A 22,657-nucleotide genomic window follows, 5' to 3' on the forward strand; every position below is an offset into this window, starting at 1 on the left:
TTTTGAAAGCATTGTGTGAAGAAATTAGCATGTAATTATTCTGCATATAGAACATGAAGCTATATAAAGATTAATATGTAATAAATGATGCTCAAAATATAAATGCTAGTGTGTAAACCTAATATCCACTCAAAGAAACATCCCAAAGATGATCAAAACAAATTGATATGTAATAGTCTAAATCCATATTTAAAAATAATTGGAAAGAAAAACTTATTTGATGAATTACACAGTGTGCCCCATAAGTCTGAAATATCTTTGTTTATCCTTTTATAGGTATAGCTTGATACAAAGTAAGAAGGAATAAGTTGTTTTGATGGTGGGACTTGCTGTTGGTGTATAGTTTCCGAAGAGTTTAATGGGTTGCATCAAGCCTTTCCGTCAGTCCCGCAGTCTTTGGTTGCTTTTTTCCGACTGCGAGTTGTCGTCGTTAAAGTAACTTTTCTATTCTTCCTTACTCGCCATGCTTTTCTTGTAAAAGAATAAACAAAGATGAGCATGTCATCTGTGGTTTCAGATTTACGGGACACTCCAAATATGCTAGTCGTATGATACTTTATTAGTATTCAGTTTTTAACAGAGAAATTTAAGTAATCGTCACAGAATGCTTATGAACTTTATAGCTCGAAGAGTAATGATATCAGACATGCATTATTTACATATTTTTAGAATACAATTATGTGTTATTGGAAGCAGCATTTAAAAGTAATCTGTAAACATACAAACCATGATTCTTAAGGAAATATACCGTCTTTCAGTATTAAACTTGTTTACTTGAAAAAATTAAATGCATGCAGATGTCAAACTGCCATCATCAGGCAGATGTAGCATATATGAAATTCAAATAATTTTTAAAATTTGTCAGTATAATCTTTTCAAACACATAGATCAAAGGATTATTGTGATTGCTTCAGAGTATTGAAGTGAGATTAAGATACTTTTTTCTCTTTCTTAGGCTTAAGTTTGCAGTAAACGAACTTTAACCTAAGGAAGTTTATTTATATAATGGGTTTTGTTCTTTCAGCCACATGAGGGCATGATTTGTCACGAAGCAAAATGATCCCATTCATGAGCTTTCTGGTTGCCTACTTTGAATTTGCATTTGTAAAACTTGCAAGGTGTTGCAGTAGGATGATGCATTAGGGATGCTGCCATGTTGCATAAACTTATAATATGCCAAAATTGACTGCCAGTGGCCGAGTTGTTAAAATGCCGAACACCGGTTGTTTGCACCCGACAAACGAGCTGGCCGTGTGGAATTTTTCGGGTTTCCTTCACATCTAAATGAGCCATTTTCTTTTTGAAAGTCTGCCCAAGAAACACTCCTTGGCAGATCACCCGTGGGTTGTATTGCCTTATTTTATCAAACATACAATATGCCAAAATTTTATAAGTATTTATTCCAACATAAGTACGAAAGATCTTTGCTTCGCATTGTTTTGTATGAATATTGCCAATTAGGAACAGTATATCAATGCGTGTCATTTAAACAGGAATGTATGTATGTATTCATCTCAAATGTTTTTATTCTTTTTATTATCTTATGCTTTATTAATACTTTTATAGCATGTTTTCTAAATTATTGTATTTAGCGATTACAATAAATTATACTATATTACAGTTTTAGTGAACAATAAAAATAACTACCTGCTGTTTCTGGAGTGTTATTACACCAGAAGAAGCAGATAACTATTGTAATTTTACAATAAAAACGAGTATTTTCTATTCATACATCTGTACATCTTAATATAAGTTTTAATTGTTTAGTTTGTCTGTCATCTCCTATGTAATACATTAGTTTAATAGTAAATTTATGCTAGATATGTTGTTTCGTTATAAGTCGTGCTTTTTGGAACATAACTACGATGTATTTTATAACGAGATTAAATACAGAGTTTATACAAAATTTATTTCTGGACAACTACAAATATCGGCAACATGAAACTTGTACCACAGGAAAGAAAAACACTCAATGTTTTTGCAGTCATTACAATGATTCAATAAGCACACTACTGGTCACACTGTAAATATTCAATCGATAATCTATACCATACAACCTACGTGACAGTAGCTAATGCCTTGCTTATTCAATTCTTTAGTTCATTCAAATTATGGGACAGTGATGGCACAAACACGAGGCCTTTCGTGTAGCCACAAAATAAGAAATCAAAAGGTACGAGATTTGGAGATCTGGGAGCCCAATGTAGGAGAGTGCTGGCGTTTTTTGGCATGGCCAATCTGTCTTTCTGGAAGAATGTCACTTGGATAAGCTCGTAATGCACACGTAACAAGATGATGCCCGCCCTGCTGTAAAATTAAATTCTCTTATAGTCGAGACATCAGTCGCTTCTGCAGAAGTCTAGATGAGTCATTTCGGTCACGGTAATCTGAAAAGAAAATTGGTGCATACATATGGGTCTTAGAATTTGCATAAAATGCATTTATCTTGCCAAATTCACAAATGCTGTATCCTATGGTGATTATTACTTTGTTCCACAGTAATTTGTCTGTCTGTAATAACACCACTTCTTCAGAAACAACACATTCTTTGCATTCCTGAGGAAGGATTGTTAAACTCAAAATTTGCTTGATCGATATTTAATTTTTTGTAGTTATTACTCCATTAAAAGCAATAATTTCTTCTTTCTTCTCGAAAGATAGAATGGCTTTTAATGGAATAGGTTAAAGGATTTCTGTTAAAGGACCAATAAACATAAACTACAAGGTGATTCGAGTCTCCATTCGTAGACATAGGGTTCACCTTCTTTAGCAGTTACTTGTAAGTCACAGAATATAATCTTTGTGAGTACCATTTAATTAAATGCAAGTACAAATGTTTTCTTATCAATAAATGCACATTAATGCATATGGTATGTGTGCAAACACATGACAAATATGTCCCTTTGTGCACTCTGTTTTGTCTGGAGACTTCTGAATCACTACGTATAAGGCTGCCAGAAAGTCCTGCTGTCTCCGTGTGAAATTAATAAGTGAAAATCATATTTTGATTTATATTTTATGTAAGTAATCTTAAAAAATACTATAAAATTTGTTAATCCAGTACCTGGGACTACAGAGGTGCCAGTTTATCAAAAGTTTCAGATTACTGGATGCTTTTGTACTTTGCAAAATTCAATTAGACTACAATCCAAACATTACAGACACTGCCTTACGTATTGTACCAGTGCTTTCAGTTTATTTACACATGCTCTTTAATCAGTCCGTACATTGTGCTGCACCCCACCTTTGCCTCAATTCCTGCTTGTGATTAGTGCACTATGTATCCAAAGAAATTCCAATTTGTAGAGTACTAGCATGCTGGATTATTATTGGACAATACCAGATTATTGGCTAGAGGTTGCCAGATTAACAAAGTTCTGTCGCACATTAATACTTTCTTGGATATTAAAGGAAAATTTCTACCGACGAACATTGATTAAATAATTTAATGAAAAATATTAATTAAAAATTTTCTTCTTTAGAATATCATGGAAGAAGATGAAAAAGAAAGTTTACAGAACAAAGACGGATCAGAAACAAATAACCAGTCATCTCTTGCAGATATTAATTTAACAAAAGACAGCAAGAATCAACAAACTATCATATGTCAGAGATGTTCGTCGAAAATACTTAAACCGAATAATGCAACGTACGTAGAAATTGAAGTAAGTAAGATATAACGAAGTTTACAATTTCCTTTGTGTGATGCAAATGTTTTCTATTATTTTTATTAATATAATGAATTTTAAATTGTTTATTTATTAAAAAAAATATACAACTTATACTTGCTATTATTTTTACCAGGGCATTATATATGGTGGTTCCAAACTACAGAGACAAACTTTGAGAAAGGATTCCTATCAAAACAAAGAACAACAACAGTTCTATTAACGTATGGACTTAACGTCAATAGTAATGCACCAGTGCCGAGATAGACGACGCCATCGGGTGTTACGAACTGTACACATAGGATGTAAGGTTGCACAACAGTATGATGTATGTACCTCAGACAGAATCACAGCAGGTCTTCCATGGTTCTTAACAAATATTGCATTATGGACTGACACATACTTTCTAACCTGTATCTAAACAGTGTTATAGACAGTATCCCAGCATTGCCTCAAAGTCTTGGTTCCCCAAACATTGGAAACTGGCTCAGCATACATAATACTCTTCAGACATTTCACAAGCAGAAACCAAGAGTCGAGGTTCACCAAGTATGTGAACCATGCAACAGGCCTCCCTCAATTGATCATTTACTGGGGAAGATGGTTTTAGGTACTAGTAAATAGGAACACAGAAGTGGACTTATCTTGGCACTAGTGTACATCTGGACATGTGTTAATAGGACCATTTTTATTCTTTGTCTTGCCAGGAATCCATTTCCAAAGTTTGTTCCCACAGTTTTGAACCACTCTGTATATAACATTGGGCATGAAAAAGACCTTGTCTGCAGACACTAATAAGTAATAAGGCCTTTTTTCATGCCCGTTATTGGTTTGGCCAGGCCAACAGTAAGGGTAACTGGGTAGAAAGGGACAGAAACTAATATATGTGGGACAGCAATCATGAAAAATTCGAAAGATTTCAAATTCGGGTTCATTTTTTAGTCTAGAAAAAAAAAATTAAAAGGTGTTCCAAGATGTGACATAAAAATTGTATGGCTCAAGATTTAAAAGTTCTTTTCTTCTATTATAATGATGTGAATATTTGGATATTTATACAGAAAACATCATTCTATACAAGTTATAATAGTCCATCCTAAATTAAAGACAATTTTCATTAAAATCCAATTTATTAATTAGTAATTTTAAACAAATGCAACACAAGTACGAACAATGTTAGAAATAAGCAGTTAAAACATTTAAAAAAGCTGGAAAGACTTGCTTGAACAGTTGGTTAAGGGGTCCATTAGGAATCATTTAAGTAATAACAAAACCTTAAATAGAGTAATTTTGTTGAATTATGATAAAATCTCTATTTAAAGAATATTTAAGTTTAAAAAAACACTGTAACATTAAGTAAAAAGTTGTGTGGTGCGATCTGTTTCAAGATTTTATTTAAAAATAATTTTTATGTTGTTATTAACTATATAAAAAGCAAAAAAAGGCTTAATTTTGAGGATAGAGATGAGTCCAACCCCCACTTGAGATATGACATCCGATTTCTCTATCTCCCATTCCAAAATTTCATAACATTAATGTCCCTTATATACAAGTTACCACGCAAAGTTTTGTTTCTTAATCTAAATGCTGCTCTATATTAAGGTACTCGCGTTGCACTAAAATCTCATTCCATAATTAATTTAAGATCTTTCTCGAGTTCCGATAATTTATGGTTTCTTGTTACCGACAAACAGAAAATATTTTTTTATTCGTAGAGAGAGTTGTTTCTGTTTAAGAATAACTAAATTTTTCCATCAAAGTACGGTAAATCTATCGAGCACGGAATTGACTTGGAATATATTTCTATAAACATTATGATGCTTTTTTAGTATATACCCCTTCAAATTTGGTATCCGAGGCAATTGCGTGTATTCCTCTTCTATTGGCATGGCCCCGAGGATGTGCCGAAAAACTATACACACATTTTATCGGCCTCTCGTAATCATAATTCATTAGTCCAATGAATTATGATTATGAGAGGTTGATAAAAATAATATTTTCACTCTCGTATCTCTTTTAAATTTAATTTTTACACTTTCTGTTCTATCGAAGTTAGAGTTTTAATCGGCAACAAAACATTTCTCACCTTGCACCTATCTCGTAGAATGTGGTGTGGTTTCTTCGTAGGTTAAGAATTGCTAATTGGTGCACAGTTTTATCTTAAAGATTATAACTTCAAACTGTTAATAAGTTTATTACATTTTTTGTTTTGTAGATGGTTATTAAATTTATTTTTGTCCAATCATTGCATACCACAGGGAGTTCCTCAAGTCTTGAATCGTGTTGATCTTTGTTTATTCTTTTACAGGTAGCGTACGGTACCAAGTAAGGAGGAACAATTTCAAATTATTCTGATGGTAGAAACCCACAGGGTAAGAAGTTGCCAAAGAATTTAACAGGCTGTGTGATTTGGAAACTGATGTGGTCTGTTAAACTCTTCGGCAACTTCTTGTCCTGTGGGTTTTCGTCACCAAAACGGCTTGAATTTGTTCTTTCTTGCTTCGTGCAATGTTTTATCTGTAAAAAAATAAACAAAGATCAACTCAACTTCTACAGTTCCAGTCTTATGGTACATCTTGTATACATATGTTTATATTAAGAATACGAAAGTCATCCTGACTTTACAATTACATATCAAATTTACTAACTTTAAAGCTATTCTAAATGCCATTAAAATAAATAAAAAAAAAGATATATATTTTGTAATAATCTTTTGTATGTTTCCTCATTTTATAATATATTTAACCTTATTTAAAATCAATTGAAAAGGCTGTGATATGGCAAAAAAAGTAGTATACGACGTCATATGCGGTTCCAATTGTTATAATAAAAGATAATGCAAGTTTTATTTTTTCTAAATCCGTTTGTAATTGAGATTTATTAACACAATTAAATCGTTATGTTTATTATACTGCGTGTCATTTACGACATCCATTGGTTCTGCATATTTCGGCTTCAGTGGTTAACTTTCCAAGCATGTAAAAGGAAAAGAAATACGACTAAATTGTGTTTACTTGAATGAATGTATTATAAAATCATGTTTACATTTCTTAATGACTTTAAGTTAATGTAAATAACGTAATTAGAAAACAAATTTTGTACGAAAGTAAATCACCATGGCGCTAAGAGGGCCTTTTTCCCAATAAACACTTTGGATTTGGCTGGGTTCAAATGAGAGAGGCTGGATGGTGAGGAACATAACAACACATTCATGAAAAATTTTTGGGATTGCTCATTCAGATACGATTCTTGGACCCCGGCGGTAGTAGGCTGGCCTCTTCGCTGCATTGGCCCAGGCCCGCCGTAAGCGGGCGTGCAAGGCGTACACCACATGCAGGTGGCACGTCCAGAGGGTGGCAAATTGATATTGCCGGCAAGCACGGCGTAGGTAGTCGTAGTTAAACGGGGGCAGCATAATCGGTATTAAACACGGATGCTCAAACAGCTTGCCGCGCTACTGCATTGGCCATCTACTTTTTAGTATAATACTGTTTCTAATGGAACCCCTTCTGGAGCGCCTTTAGATGAAGGTACTCCTATAAAGAAGAAATTTGCAATCTACTGGAGCACGTTGGAGTACTTTCGTGTAAAGATGATGCTCCAGAATGTGTTCCAGTGTGTTTCAATAAAGAAAACACAACATAGCTTAAATTTCAAATGTATAAAGATTAATATGCTCCAAAGCACTTTCACACAAACTAACTGATGGAAGATGCTTAAAGTGCACTTACAACAGTTTTATCATTATAGACTCACAACTGAAGAAGTATGGTTAGATTTAGGGGAGTGTGAGTTATTAAAAATTCCTACAGTCTAACATTGTTGGCAGCTTTTTAACATAGTTTAAAGCAACGTGTAGCTATAGTGCCTATAACATATAGTTTCGTGTGACTTCATCTAGTTGTTAAACGGCGTATAAGATGTACGGAAGCAGGAAGACGTCGAAAGTGTGTTTGATCATGTAATAAATATGCTCAAAATTTGACTTCCGTAATGTCAGGTAGTGCCGCTCGGCGATTGTTTTTTAATTGGGAAACACCCTAAGCGGGAAGGAATTTTCGATTTCCTAGTAAGCAAAGACAGAAATGACGTGGAAGAAAAAATAACTATAATCATATTTGATATTTTTAATTGAAAAAAAAATTGAAAGTGACTAGCGTATACCGAAGTAGATGACAGGCTATGGATGGCTGCATCATAATCTGAAGAATTAAAATATTTGTTGAAACAGAAGGTGTCACGAAACATTCCAGCATATTTCTTAAAATTTAATTTAAAATTTAAAAAAAAAAAAAAAAATGGAAATCTGTTTATCCATTTGGACTTTATCGTCATTAATGGAAGATCTTTTCTTAATGATAATAAAGTCCAATTAATTCCTGCTAAGTATTGATACTTAGCAGTGCATGACCATGAAAATGGAAGGTCTTTAATGAAATTTAAGTAAGTTTTTTATGAAGCTTAATTACTTAAAACCTATTATCTCTTTATTAGAAAATGTGGGGTGGACTTACACTTGTGGTCGTAAGCTATAACGTGCAACGGGTCCTTTCCCCTGCCAAATAATGATGCACGTGCGAGGCCCTAAGCTACAGCTTATCTTCGGATATGGCTCCCGGGGTGGTCCAAGAATCGGTTGACGATTGTAAAGAATAAATTGCCACTTTATTTGAATAATTAATTAATTTTTAAGTTTGGTTTCTGTTAATTTTGTTAAAGAAAAATGTGTCGTTCTGAACTCTGTATCTAGAACAGGAATACATAAAAATAATGAAACAAGGTTAACTTACCAATGTATGTTTTTCAAAAGTTTCAAAGTCACTTTTAGAAAATATTGTAATAATTAATTAAGTTATTAATTTCTAAATTGAGATTTTGCAATCTTTTTCTCGATTTAAAAACATAATTTTTGAGTCTCGGCTTGCCGGCTTGCCGGAGACCAAGGTTTACGCTCCAACGATCTCTGTATTATGTAATTTCTTACTTAAATATTGACATAACATTTTAAAATATTATATAAAATGCATCATTTTAACAGTTTTAAACACAATTTAAACAAAATTCCTGTAACTAAATATAAATAATAACATAAATATGTTAGGAAAGAGGAAATTGGAATGTGGACAGGACAGGAGCCTAGATAAAACAGGAAGTTTTTTGTTTAGATGAATGATAACAGTAGTTGGGGGGGGTCTTTTTGGGTAGAATATAATTTCATGAGCTTAAAACTGTTAAAGTTTTGTGTATTTCTTTAGTAGGGAGGTTTAAGTTTGGACTGTGTAAGACCCTATACTGCTTGGTTAATGAAACTTTCAGTCTGAACCCCCCAAAGAAGTGTCAATAATTTTGTTACATTTGATAGTGGACCTGTTGGAGAGTATTATTTAAGTACTTTATCACACAAGATGGCAATACTGTTTATCATTAGGTGTAGATGAAGGGGAGAGCAGGATTATGCAAACTGTTTTATCTCAAGTGAGGGTAGAGAGCCTTAAAATTTAACCCGAAGATCAATATAAATAAAAGTTTTTTCCATGAAAAATTGACATATTTTCTGTATCTTTCAGAAAGAGACCCCATAATTATGACTAGTGGGAGCCTCATCTCACCCCATTCTGTTTTTTTGACATATCCTTTACACACAGCTTGTCTGGAAATGTTTTTCTTTTTTATGACTAAAAATAATTACTGTATTTTCTTGCATGTTGTTGTGTTTGAAAGACACTTTAGGTTATTTGGGAATGAGGTTTATATACCGATTTTAGATTACGGTTACGAACAAGGAGCCTTTGCAACAGCCTAAAGCGCACAGGTGTGTAAGGTAGAGCAGTTACGCCAAGGTTTTATTTGCTTTCTATCAATTTAATGCGGGTTATATCCACTAAAATACTGTTTAAAGTATAAACTCTGAATTAATCGACATTATTATAATAGTAAAGGAAACAAAAATCCAGTTTCCACTACAAAATATACAAGTTTTAAAATATAAAAACACGCAATTTTCCTGGAATTTAACTGATGTAATGTCACAAATAAATTCAGTAGGAGTTTTTCTGCTTGTCATTGAGAAAATGTACATTGTAAAGTGTATTTAGGTTATGTTTAAAGTAATTCTTTTACCTCAAATGACATCAAACCTCTTTCGAAAAAGGAAAATATATATATTTATAAAATTAGAATTGTCAATGCCCACCCTCCATACAAAATTACAATTTTGTAAGCAGAGTGGCATCCGAAGACACGTACAGTCGTTTTTTTTAAATCTATTAATATTAATTAAATATACAATAACTAAACTTCATAACCAATTTAAGCTTAGTGATTAAGTACTGTACAAGGTGATAGTTTGTAGATCGAGGAGAAGGAAAAGAAAAAAAAAAAAAGGTGGCGAAAATAACTTATATGAAAATGCTCTTGTAGACAAAATGTTTTAAAATGACTAAGAACTAAGTTTTCTTTAGGGAAATTTGTCGTATGCTTGAATTACAGTGCGGAAAGTTTAAAAAAACAAGCTGTTAGTGCTCCAAAACGGTCGTCTTCGTGCATTTTTTGCCCTTTTCGTGCTTAGTTCGTGCCTGCCACCGGTTTGACAGGCCCTATATAACAACCCATCGTGGACTTAGGAACCCAATTAAAGATGGCCCACCGGTGGCTAAAACCACCGAATACTGTTAGTTGGATGTGGGTTCGCGCCTGGCCACCTGGAATTTTCCGAGTTTTATTCGCGTTTGTAACACCTAAATAGGGGCCAGTTTCCGGTAGAAAGTCCTGGAGAAAGATGGCCCACGTGTCGCGTTGCCGTAACAAAACAAAGATCAAATGTTTTGGAAGAGGAAGGGTCCTGTTATATGTTACACGATTTACTTTCCCTAACGTTATTATTATTTTTTTTTTATTTGCAGCACTTTCTTCCATTTATGCACCGCAAGTCTTCTCGTTCCGAAGTGCACGAAGGAGAAACTTTGCAGGAATTTTGGTGCGTGGACGACATTTATACCTTCGAAAACGTAGGATTTAGTAACACAGTCGGTTCCATCAAGTACCTGACTTGCGCCGATTGCGAGATAGGACCCATCGGTTGGCACGATCTGAGCACCCGAAAATCGTACGTCTCCCCTCAACGTGTACTCAATTGCTAGATTTTGTTCCCAATTCCTCCTCTCTCCTCTTTGTTCCTTGTCAGATAATAAAAAAAAGTGCATTTTTCTAAAGACAATATCTTCTTTTGTATGAAGTGCGCACGTGTCTTTCTTGATAGGGACCATTACCAAGGTGATAAATCCATGTGCCAGATCCTCCTCCACTTAATGATCCACCGTCTTGTATTCTAGATAAGTCGTTATATACAATATATATAAATATAAATTTCAATAAATAAATAACAGCTTTAACAGGCTCCTTTCGTAGATTGTTTGCTGTTTAGTATTATGTAAGACGATCCGCTAATAGATTTTTGGCCTTCAAACAGACAAACGAACAATTGATCCACGTTACAGATCCTCGAAGTTTCATTAAAATCGTCGGTGCGATGAATATAGAAATGGTGTAACGGCGAAGTTCAGGAACTTTCATTCCATTCTTTGACTTCGTCTTCAGAAAAGCGGAAAGAAACATTCTCTCCGATAGATTTCTTAATCTATTTTTAATGTAGCCTCATTTTTTTATACCCTAAAGAGTAAATATTTTAATTGTGAACGGTTTAATGTGGCAGATTCGTGATTAGCCAGACGTAACCGTGATTTCTGCCATTGAACTTTTTTGACTGTTTTATTAATGCACGAGACAAGTTAAGACATTGTCTTAGCTAATTTCGGGTGGCCTGGCCCATACACGAATCGATCAACACGATACTCGTATTACCTATGGCAAATTATAGCCGAAACACCATAATTTATCGTGGGTATCCGTGCCGAGGTCTGTTTTTTTTTATTATTGATATCCGGATTATCCATGATAAATTGTGGGATTCCGGTTGTAATTTACTCTGTAGGTAGCACGTGTAGGCCAAACCATCCAAAATTAGCCGAACAGTACCATCATTTGTCGCACGTTAACAAATCCATGCTGAGGTCTGCTGTTTTTAGTGTTGATTTTTTAGCGTGAGAGAGAAATGATGGCACTGTTCAGCTAATTTCGGACGGTCATCCATAAGGAATCGATCGACATGGATACCCGTATTACCCACGATAAATTATAGGGTTCCAGGTATAATTCAACATAGGTAATACAATTTTGAGTCGGGATGGATTATAAATTACCGGAGTCCAGAACCTCGCGGGTAGTACGAGTAATCGTGCGGAGATTTATTGATTGATTCATTAACGCGAGGCACAATTTTGGGTGGCCCGATCCAAAGTGGGATCGATTAGCATTGGCGAAGGATTGAGAGCGCTGTCGTACTAAAGTATAAAGTTCTGAATGGGATTCGAACCCGAAAATAGTTTATCTTCCATTCTGTCCGGAGTATTGTTGCTTACAGAAGAAAGAAAAAACACAGAATAATAATGAGCGAGAACTTCAACTCGTGACCCAAACAGTGACCAAAATAATAAACAGAACGGCGAAAGGTGTTCTAAACCATTGTTTCTATTACCGTTCTGTTCTATTGAATCGATGCCGAATTCTTCTATTAGAAGCAATCAACCAATAATTGACAGGGAGGAAACTTATATCTTTATAATAAAAATATATTAAAAAGAAAGAGAAAAACACACCGAAGTCCATTGTTTCCTACATATTAAGAAATTCAAGAACACTACTTTTTATTATTAAGATACGCATCGATAACTCTGTTTTCGCACGTTCTATACGCTTATTTTTTCAACTTTCAACATTCTGCCGCCAGAAAAACGGAAAGTGACAGGGTTTATCCGCCGTATCCCGGATTAAGTTCGGTTACGTCACACCGTAGAAGAATTAAAATTCGGTCAGCAGCTAGAGCCAGAGATCCGTGAAGTATCGATGCAAAGAAACATCGGATAGAAAAGGGAAGAGCACCGATTCCATTGAATTGTAGGAGGAAGATGCCAACACCGAGACATGTAGGTCACTCCTCCCATCTCTCGCCGCGATAAATAGGCGGATGTGTAGGATCTTGTAGTATATTAGTGTGAATGAATGGCATCTGATCGCTTTTAGGGATACCTGTTGTATAAGGTGAGTATCTCTTTTTCCCTCTTTACTTGTAATTATGTAATCCTGTGTAATGTTAGAACGCATTCCACGCGTAAATTTAACAAATTAACAGTTGTAGGGGAATTAAATTGAGGTTTTTATATCCAGCAATCGAACAGAACCTTCAATTTACTTAGGCCAGTGTTTGATTTGCAATTATTAGATTTATCTTACTTAAAATGGTTCGTTTAATTATGCGGTTTATATAGAATTTTCCATGATTTAATGAGCCAATATGAATAGAATTTAATTTATTTCCATGATTAATGACGGATCTAGCTTGGTGCAATACGGGCTCACTTGGTATATAAATGTGTGGGACCCTAAAATAATTTTGCTGGCGATCCGTTATTCTCGTGACCGTGAGAATCCTCCAAGTGAAATGATTGAGCCAATATTAATAGAATCTGTCATTTATTTCCATGATTAATGGCTGATTCATCTAGGGTGTAGGTGGTTCAATGCAGCATTGCACCATCTACACCCTAGATGGATCAGCCAATAGTTAGTAAACTTAACGAAAATATAAACGGTGGCACCATGTTTTTGCACTCGATTCGTTATTACATATGGTCATTTCTCCAAGTGAAAGAATTAATGAATCAATATGAATAGAATTTCTGATTTATTTCCATTATTAATGGCGGATCTAGCTAGGATGCAGGTAGTGCAATGCAGTAGTCTTTTTGGTTAGTATACTTAATAAAAAAATATAGGGCCCCATCACGTTTATAAGTAAGTTTTGCATTCGATCCGTTATTGCTCATGCTCTTCCACCAAGTGAAAGGGATTCCACGTGGTTGGACATTCGAAAACTGTGTTCTTTATCCTCGAATTCTGGACGGAAACACACTACGAACGGGTGTTAGACGACAACGTATGACAAAAGACCTCATCAACCCAAATTCGGAATGACGAAAGAATAGAAAATATGCTAATAATCAAAATCCCATTTTCCTCATAAAGTATCAGTTTTGCATGGCTGCTTCTTTATCTATAGTCTATAATAAAAGTAATGGTTGGCTGCCCCTTTGAATTATTAATGAGAAATCTCGTCTTTCCGGAATATTATCGTATTTACGAGAAAAAAAAATTACAGAATAGTGTTGACCTTGCTACGTAATTCGAGCGAAGAATCAAGAAGGTTTCTACATTCCAGTTCCTATTCCACGCGGCAAACTTTAATTAAGAGTTTGGCTTATTTTAAGAAATTGGATCACACTTTTTACCATTCGGGAAGGGGGTGACAAAATATTTACTTCGAAAAGGATAAAGTTCATTGATCTCCGCTCATTCATCACTATTAGTGTGATCCGCGCGTCGTATGCAATCCTGCAAGTAGAGGATTGCACGCGATGGGAAGATCAGTGATTGGTGATGGATCATTTACCAGAGCAAACTGATCGATTAAATTAGAAAGACGAGAGAGCAATTTCGGGAGTGAAGAGCAATTGAAGAGTGCGGTCGCGTTTGGCAGGTTGTGGCTTGATTTATATTGATCTCGCGTGAGATCGCGGTTGTAAATTTAGGAAACGTGCGGCAGATACAGTTCATTTGAAAGCGAACCTTAGTTTTTATTTATTTAATTGCGAATCAGCGAATTGAATCGCAATTATCTTTTCATAATTATACATCAGTTCCCTTTTTCAATGGCATGGAAAATCAGAAGTGATCAGTGAAATGCGCTGAACTAATCCAGTCACTTACAATGGATTCGATTTCTGGATTAATCTATGTTAGTTCACGCTAATTCATTGCCAGTTAGTATAGTTTTCTGGATTTAACGCCGACTAACCCACAATACTGGCTTTAAAGTTCCACTAATCTACTTATCCTGCAATGGATTGATAAGATCCACGACTAGACTATGTGGAATTTCTCAGAAATTTGTTTTTTTTTTTTTTTTTTTTTTTTAATTATCGTGGACCGTGTTCCGTTTCCGCATCCCAATCACAAATATATTGTTTATAAAAATACCACTAACCCAGTAACATAGGTGTCGAAGCATCAATCTTCCTCCTCGGATCACGTGAGAAGGGATACTTCCTCTTTATGTAGGACGTTCCTCTCATAAACCGTTCAGAAACCAGCTGATTCACGCATTTGTCAGGGAAATGTAGCTCGGAAAATCAAGTTAACATATGGATCTTCACTTAAATTTCGGTCTTCTGCATGTGTCAGCGTCGTTTCATACCAAATTTTCTTATGTAGATTGGTGTTGAACTCCTCCAAAATGGCGGAATTGTTTCCAAGGATTATCGCGGTAAGTGTTTGAAGTATCTTTACTAAAATTCAAGCGATGGCTTCTCTAGTTTAATCCGATTACATTTACTGAAAACTGGCAAATTATGGCAAGCGCATCCAGCGTTGAAAGAATTCGGTGGCACGCAGTGATTTTTCACTGCGTACTCTCAACTTACGCTAGTTATGCTGCAAGAGGTCATTTTGGGCTCGAAATCGCCCATCGCGCTTGGGGCAGTCTACGATTGAACTAGTGTCTGGTAACACGAAGTTAGTGGGCCTGGCTCCTTCCAAAATTACCCATGGTCATAATAATAAACAGAGAAGCTTTCGTTCAGTGTGGCACCCTTGATGCTGCAAATTTTAATCTTTTTCCAGATTCTAGTTACGTTTCAGACTATCTCGGGCTTCCACTCGGGTTATTATCCTCCACATAAACCGGATTACTTCCCAATCCACCCTAGTCACATGGCAAGGATTAAATCGATCGACGTGCAATGCCAGAAAGGCCGTCTGTCTGTCAAAATAGAATTCGACCAACCCTTCAACGGGCTCATCTATTCCAAAGTAAGTTGTTACTACTTTATTGCGGAATTATGTTCTTTAGGTGTATTAATTTTGTAAATTGTAACGCAGGGTTACTATAGCGACCATAGTTGTCGTTACGTGGGACCTAACGAAGGTCAAAAGTCCTACGAATTCTCCATCTTTACGGATCGATGTGGCACCACTTTTGTGGACGAGTACAACCACGGGGGTCAAGCTTATTTAGAAAATACTATCGTTATACAGAACGAACCGGGTATACAGGAGGTGTGGGACACTGCTAGGAGGATTCGTTGTTTGTGGCAGGGGCAGTTCGACAAAACGGTTACCTCATCCATTAACGTAGACATGCTGGACATAATCAGCGTAACGTACAGCGGGGATACAGTCGACAGCTACATGGACATTCAGTTAGGTAAAGGACCGTTTGCCCCTTCTGTTACGGGGCTAGTCAAAATTGGTGACACTTTGACTATGGTAATATACGTGGTAGGATCGGAGGACTTCGACATGCACGTGAAGGATTGCATAGCGCACGACGGGGATCTCAAAAACTCAGTTCAACTGACAGACGCACGCGGGTGCGTTCTGAAGAAGAAACTAATGGGTCCTTGGCAAAAGACGAAACAGACCGGCAACACCGGAGCCGCTATCATTTCTTACGCCTTCTTTCAGGCTTTCCGCTTCCCGGATAAAATGGAAGTGTTTTTAGAATGCAACCTGGAGATCTGCAAGTATCAGTGCCCGGGATATTGCCCGGATTACTCGGTGGAACCGAGGTCTTACAACAATACTACGAGGAGGAAGAGATCGGACAGCACGATAACCGAGCCAATTAAACTGTTACGTGGTTTCAGGGTTGTAACACCGGAAGATATATCGGGATCAAAGGACAGAAACGGCACTCTCACTCTCGCTTCGGGCATGCGCCAAGTGGCTGAAGGTGACGTGTGTCTGTCTACGCCCAGTTTCGTGGCTGCGTTAATTATCACGATCGTGGTGTTGCTGGCCGCCTGCTTGATGACGGGAATACTGTGTGTTAGAATGAAGAATACCTCACCCTCAGTTTGCTTCCCCAGCGCGCTGCAGACCTTTTCGCAATTGGAATTGACTAAGCCCGCCAGAAAGCATTAAAATTAGACACGCGTGTATTTTTTCTAATTCGGATGTTAAAAGGGGGGACATATTTCTAAGGCGCTCTATGAAAAAGTTGGAATCTCTATGGCGTTAGGCCCGTATTCAAAATGTCGGTTGGTGTCCCAAATTGCAAAGCTGAGTTGTTGTGCCAATAATATATATTATTGTATTTTTGATGCAATGAACCCAGAGTGATGTTTACAATAAATGTTTATTATTGTTTCATTTTCAATGAGTCATTACCGGGTTCCTTGCATGGATGACCTTACTTCGAATTAGCGTTCGAAGCACGATCCACCTCAATACAATCGTTTAATATTCATAAGATTTTAATTACTTTGCCAATTATATATTATGTGAGTGAGAGAAGATCCGGGTTCGAATCCGAATCAGAAATTCCGTGGTTTATTGGTGCTAAATAAAAAGTTTTGTTATTTTGAGGGGCATCGAAGTATATGCTGTAAGATTATCATCGTCATATCATCATTACACCGATTTAAAATAAAACGGTAATGATGACGGCTCTACTAGAATCACAGCTATCATCATGCATTAAGTAGCACACTGTATGTAACACACTCTTATTATTTTTTAATTTAAGCACTGTAGTCCCCGCGGTTTCATTAATTGTAGCCAATTTCCATACTACCCTTTCCCTTTCTCTCTTCGTAGCAGGCTACACGATTAAGGGAGCTCACTAGTGGTGGAGTTGGTCGTGGGTTCGCGCCTGGCGAATGGGCTGGCACGAAGAGTTTTCCGTGTTTTTTTACATTAGTAAAAACGCAAAAGAAATCCGGAAAACTCCACGCCGCGCATTGGCCTGGCCGAATCCAGGTGTTTCAACAGAAGAAAAATGATGTAATTATAACACTTCAGTTAATATTAATTCATGATTTTAGGAGGTCCACATTTGAGAATGGCTCGTGTCTACTCTCGCTTCTCACGGGTCCCGTTTACGTACAAATTTATGTAATCACGCGATATAGGATAGCAAAGAATTTGATTGTTGCATATTAATAATGCTCATTGCATTTCGATGTAGCGATTTTTTTAATATTCGAAATATTCATTTTAAATTCAAATATTTATGGAACATTCGATACGTGTGAACAGTGGGAACGTAATTCAAAAGAACAATAGTCTCATAAATCTTGTCCTCATATTTTGATGAATGCCTCGCGGATTTGATCGAATTTCAAATACCGAGATTCCTAGCAAATATTTATAAATTAAACCAAACAAAATCTGTCCGAGAACGTCGTTGCTTACTGTCAGTTCTTACTGTCTGGGGTACCTCGATTTAGCGTCGATTTCGAAGGGAAATAAACACCAACAATAAATTTCCAAGTTGAGTGCAGAAGCAGTGTTTCGTGTATTCTATCGCCGGCTTGTGTTTACAATCGAACTTCTATTTAACGCCGTCAAATCGAGCGCGGCGCTAAACCGAAGTGCCCCAAACAAGAATGTAGATCTACCACTCGAGTTTTCTACTACAAAGTGTCGTTATCGTTTAATTTTCATTAATTTGGATAAATATCTAACTTCTTATAGTGTTCATAGTGTCAGACATAAAGAAAACAATGTAGTGTAACATTGTTTTGAAACACGTGGAATTTAAAGCATTTATAATTGAAGATAGGGAAGATTATATCCGAAATAATATAAGATTTTGAACTCATCGTCATATATACGTACTGTGCGTGATTATATTAATTTATGTACGTATGTATTATTACGCAAAAGTCAGGCACAACTCAAAATTTAGTGAATTTTGATCCTAAACACATGGTTCTCGCAGAGATACTCAACGATTGTTTTTTCGAAGTACAAACACTATGCAAATTCTAGTTACAATTTCTGTCACTGCATGGCGCCATGTAACGAAATACTTTTATCACGTACAGTACGCTCGCTTTAGCCTCTTCATCCTCTTCTAATGCGAAATTATTGGAAAATAGGCAGAGATCCCGTAAAGATTTGAGCTGAAGCTCGACGAACTGCCATGTCACCAAGACGCTCGAACGACGCTTGGAAAGTAGATCAACTCTTCTCGTGTATCTCTTCTGCTTTTTGTACATCGCACTTACGTCACCGGTTACCTCTGTGATGTCACGCAAGAGCGCGCCTCCCCTAAGCAGTGTCATCTAGTGACAGATATTATAATTAAAATTTATATTGTTTGTACGCTCAAATTTTGAAAACCGCGCGTGTTAAAAACCGAGATGTGAATTTTGCGATAAGAATGTTTCCTCCTAAATAACGAAAAGTCTTTACTAAAATTTATAAACAGTTATTTACACAACAACAATATAAAAACTGTAATAAACAACAAAAACGATTTGGTGTTTCGAACAGAAGACGAACAGACGAATTCTTCTACTCGAGTCTCGACTAGTAAGGAGCGTTCTCCAGTTAAGAGACTATTTAAACAATAAGTTCTCATGGAATCCTGTATTTTTGGTAAATTCCTCATAAACCATTTCTTCAAAGACACCGCGTGGCAATTACATATCCAGGCATTGTCAGCCAAATAGATTTTAAAGTCCTCTATCGCTTCCACGTGATCCATCAGAGACTGTGGTAAATCCGAGAGCCTGTTACCATCAACGGCTAGTGTTTTTAAGGCACGAGGGGGGACGAATTCGTTTAAAGAAAGCAATAAATTATTGCTGAGGCTCAAATGCCTCAATTCTGACCAAGACCCTGTGAGTGACACTTCTGCAATGGAATTGTTATCTAGGTTAAGAGTTGTTGTGCGTGCTGGAAGATTGGTGGGCGTGTGTGTTCTTGCAACATTGCTACAATTGATGTGTACTTCGCCACCCCTCGTTTTTGCGCATTCGCAACCCACGGGGCATAGAATATCATTTAAGCAAAGGCTTTCTTCGTTTAACGTTAGCACTTTTTCGTATTTATGAAACCACGGCGCATCGCATTCCAACGCATCCTGGTCTCGTATGGGAAGTATCCGAAGAGCCTTCACAAATGTTGACAAAGTACAATTGCACTTAAATGGATTACCTTCTACGAGAATGCGATACGAAAAGACGTGATCTGGGGGCAGGCCCATTGTGTCCGGGACCGAATGGACTTGGTTATATCGAAGATCTAGAACACAACCTTGGAACAACCCTTCCGGGAAGGTTAAACTGCTTATTAAGTTATGGCTGAGATCGACATTGCTGATATTATACACCTGCCACCTAATATTTGGCACCTCTTTCAGTCGATTTCTGGATATATTCACTCTAAAGAGATAATTACTGAAGCCAAATGGGGTGAGAGAGTTAAATTCTGTAATTTGATTGTCCGAGAGATCGAGATGGTGAAGAATTGTTTGGTGTTTAAACAAGTTTTCTGGCAGTGTTCTGATTCTGTTGTGTTGTAAATCCATCCAAATCAATGATCCCGAACTTGCAAAGAGGTTTTCTGGTAAACTTTCAATGTTGTTACGCTCCAGTGAAAGTATCTGGAGGCTTCTCAGATAATGAAAGATGTTCTCGTGTAACTCTGAGATATTATTATTGTTCAACATAAGAAATTTTAAGCTAATTAATGTTCTGAAGATGTCTTCAGGCAGCGCCGTTATCCTGTTGTTATCGAGATACAAATGCTCGAGGTTTTTTGTTGGTTGAAACAGTTCTTGATCTAATTCTGTCAAGTAATTGTGTGATAAATTGAGCTTAATTAGATTAGATGCGTCCTTCAACAGTGCAACTTGGAAGATTTTCAATCGGTTCACGCTTAGATTTATCTCTGTGAAGTTTGTAATCCCGTGAAAGAAATCATCGGGTAGAGTCTTCAGTGGGCCTTCCGATATCAACAATTGGTGAAGTCGAGGAACATTCTGAAATGGCCTTCTCGGCATTTCTGTGAAGTTGTAGACGTAAATAATGAGCGTCTGTAAAGATGGAAGATTACCGAGCTGCAAATCGAAGTAATCCATAGTATAAATTGTTTGCAGCTTAATCATTTCTAAGACTGGGTATCCATTGATGATCAGGGGGCGATCCTGATTCTGAACTTTGTTGAAATTTATATCTAACTGCTGTAAAGTTTCGTCATGAAAGAACTGGTGAAGAGGAACAAGCGGAAACGGACAATTCGTGAATATGATGGACGTTGTATTCTCTAACGGTAAGCAGTTGAAGAGGGTGATCGGAAAGTTGTTCGTATGACAAACAATTCCGGCTTGTTTCGGAGACGATTTAGTCATTACGGCTTGATCGGTATTGTTTATTTGATGGAAGCACAAAAGATCGGATAATACTCCGAATAAATCAGGTGGGCACGTTCTCCATTGCTTCCAAAATTCTAAACAGTCGGACGACGCGTAAGGCAAGATGCTCAACACGGACAGGAGGAGGATTTCTCTGTGGACAGACATGACATTTCTGAAAGTATACATGAATAGTATGTTAATCGCGCCATCAAATTCATGCATTTTATGATCTAGAATTCTTCACGTAGATTGAGATCCTTTATTGAGTATAATTCGATTACTTGGACTTTCGTTTTAATTAACTAGGGTTTGTTATATCGAAGGAAGTGAACCCAAACCAATTCGTATTTAAAAATCTTTATGGTAACCATACAGGTTTTTGCATTTTCAAGTAGTTCTGCATACAAAACAAGGGAAAGCATTTGAATCATGTCAATTTGACCCTCCGCGTTTTTTGCAAATGCCCACGTTTTGAGACCCCTGAAACCAAAGATGTCAAAAAATTCCGTGGATAGGTATGCGTTTGTGTGGGCGTCTATTTCGCTTAATATCTCAGAACGGGGTGAAGATAAAGAAACGAAATTTGGCATGGTAACTTGTATGTAAGGGGCCTTGATGCTACTAAATTTTGATGGTGAAAGGTCAAAGGGTAAGGAAGATAGAGGGGTGTCGTGTCGTATCTCGAGCGGGGTCGGACTTAATGAAGATGTTCACTCCCTTCAATACAACGAATCTTGGTTAAAAAGAATGCCCACCTATACGCAACATCGTGTAGATGTCACCTCTTTCCAAAAAAAAAATGTCTTAATTTAACATTGCCGCTAGTTCCAGATACCATTCTCCAGAATAATTATGAATTTACACGTCAGATTACCGCAATATTCTGGTATAAATAACAATAATAGCGCATTTTACCCAATAAAAATGCGTGCAAATCAAATACAAGACGGACAGTATGTCATCAGTTTAATTAAACATAATTAAGAGCATAATCTTATCAATAAGGTATATAATTCTAATCGCTAAACTTATATAAACAACATAGCAATTTAAATGTCATTTGAAGTGAATTACGTCGGTATGATTGGTCGAGATGGCGAGCGCTTTTACGTCAGCTCGACGTTACGTCTAGAATGCGAAATTCTACAAAAATGACGTCAAACTTACGTAATAATGTGATCGGGCCCTGTATTAATACAAATAAAAGTACTTACGAGACAGAATAAAAGGTCAGTTTAATAAACTAATTCCAAACAACGCAAAACGTTACGCAAGTAAAAACAAATTTAATAATCAGAGGAGTTTATCTTACCTAAACAACGTTCCCATGGAAACGAAATAGAAAGACGTGTGACGTGTTTATTAAGTCTTGAGAAATGCACATCTCTATATAAGAGCCGCATCCCCTTGGAAAACCAAAGATTGAGTAAATCTAGAAAGTGTTACGTCAACATCCGGCCAGCTGTTCCTAGAAACAAACGGAAGCGACGGAAGTAACTTTAAAAAAAAAAAAATGAGCATTCAGAGTGTAGGCTCGATTAGTCTGGTGTAGAAAGTGTTAACTACGTAAAATTGACGTCATCGCTTTAATTTTTCAATAGGCGAGAATAAAAAATGACGTCAATTTGACGTAGAGATGTGCACTATGCGAACCTGCTTCTAGAGTAATTAC

The 22,657-nt window shown here is 36.5% G+C and overlaps 3 protein-coding genes across 7 annotated transcripts in view; 2 read left to right on the forward strand and 1 right to left on the reverse strand.

Moving 5' to 3' along the window:
* strat (RAB interacting factor STRAT) overlaps positions 1-10,881 on the forward strand; it is a 54,810-nt gene extending 43,929 nt beyond the window's left edge. For both annotated transcript variants that reach the window (XM_067284468.1, XM_067284469.1), the window contains exons 3-4: positions 3,483-3,665; positions 10,568-10,881. In XM_067284468.1, coding sequence (XP_067140569.1) covers positions 3,489-3,665; positions 10,568-10,804 — 414 coding nt within the window. In that variant the 5' untranslated portion in view covers positions 3,483-3,488 and the 3' untranslated portion in view covers positions 10,805-10,881. The remainder of the gene's footprint in view (positions 1-3,482; positions 3,666-10,567) is intronic.
* LOC136986841 (leucine-rich repeat-containing protein 15-like) lies at positions 6,075-22,556 on the reverse strand. 3 transcript variants are annotated; one of them, XR_010882541.1, is made up of 2 exons: positions 22,298-22,556; positions 6,075-6,182 (listed from the first exon to the last, which is right to left on the reverse strand). XR_010882541.1 is itself a non-coding variant. In XM_067284463.1 (2 exons), exons 1-2 carry the CDS (start codon positions 22,312-22,314, stop codon positions 19,054-19,056), a joined length of 2,121 nt encoding a protein of 706 aa, XP_067140564.1. In that variant the 5' UTR covers positions 22,315-22,556; the 3' UTR covers positions 19,017-19,053. The 3 variants fall into 3 exon arrangements, 2 of the variants coding, with proteins under 2 accessions (XP_067140564.1, XP_067140565.1); XM_067284463.1 differs by lacking the exon at positions 6,075-6,182 and adding an exon at positions 19,017-21,157; XM_067284464.1 differs by lacking the exons at positions 6,075-6,182; positions 22,298-22,556 and adding exons at positions 19,017-21,163; positions 22,203-22,250.
* Positions 11,011-16,988, forward strand: LOC136986842 (cuticlin-1-like). 2 transcript variants are annotated; one of them, XM_067284466.1, is made up of 4 exons: positions 11,011-12,821; positions 15,051-15,102; positions 15,459-15,647; positions 15,717-16,988. In XM_067284466.1, the coding sequence occupies exons 2-4, from the start codon at positions 15,073-15,075 to the stop codon at positions 16,758-16,760; spliced, it is 1,263 nt and encodes a 420-aa protein (XP_067140567.1). In that variant the 5' UTR covers positions 11,011-12,821; positions 15,051-15,072; the 3' UTR covers positions 16,761-16,988. The 2 variants fall into 2 exon arrangements, with proteins under 2 accessions (XP_067140567.1, XP_067140566.1); XM_067284465.1 differs by lacking the exon at positions 11,011-12,821 and having other exon boundaries at positions 13,394-15,102.
* Positions 22,557-22,657: the final 101 nt, after the last annotated feature.

This window comes from Centruroides vittatus, unplaced genomic scaffold, assembly GCF_030686945.1.
Source record: "Centruroides vittatus isolate TY-2023 unplaced genomic scaffold, ASM3068694v2 scaffold_1209, whole genome shotgun sequence".
Lineage (NCBI taxonomy): Eukaryota > Metazoa > Arthropoda > Arachnida > Scorpiones > Buthidae > Centruroides > Centruroides vittatus.

Bases quoted from the DNA above. Each gene is read 5' to 3' on its own strand.
- LOC136986842 (XM_067284466.1), top strand. From the start codon at position 15,073: ATGGCGGAATTGTTTCCAAGGATTATCGCG. The intron at 15,103-15,458 runs GTAAGTGTTTGA...ATCTTTTTCCAG, and splicing joins TGTTTCCAAGGATTATCGCG to ATTCTAGTTACGTTTCAGAC. The intron at 15,648-15,716 runs GTAAGTTGTTAC...ATTGTAACGCAG, and splicing joins ACGGGCTCATCTATTCCAAA to GGTTACTATAGCGACCATAG.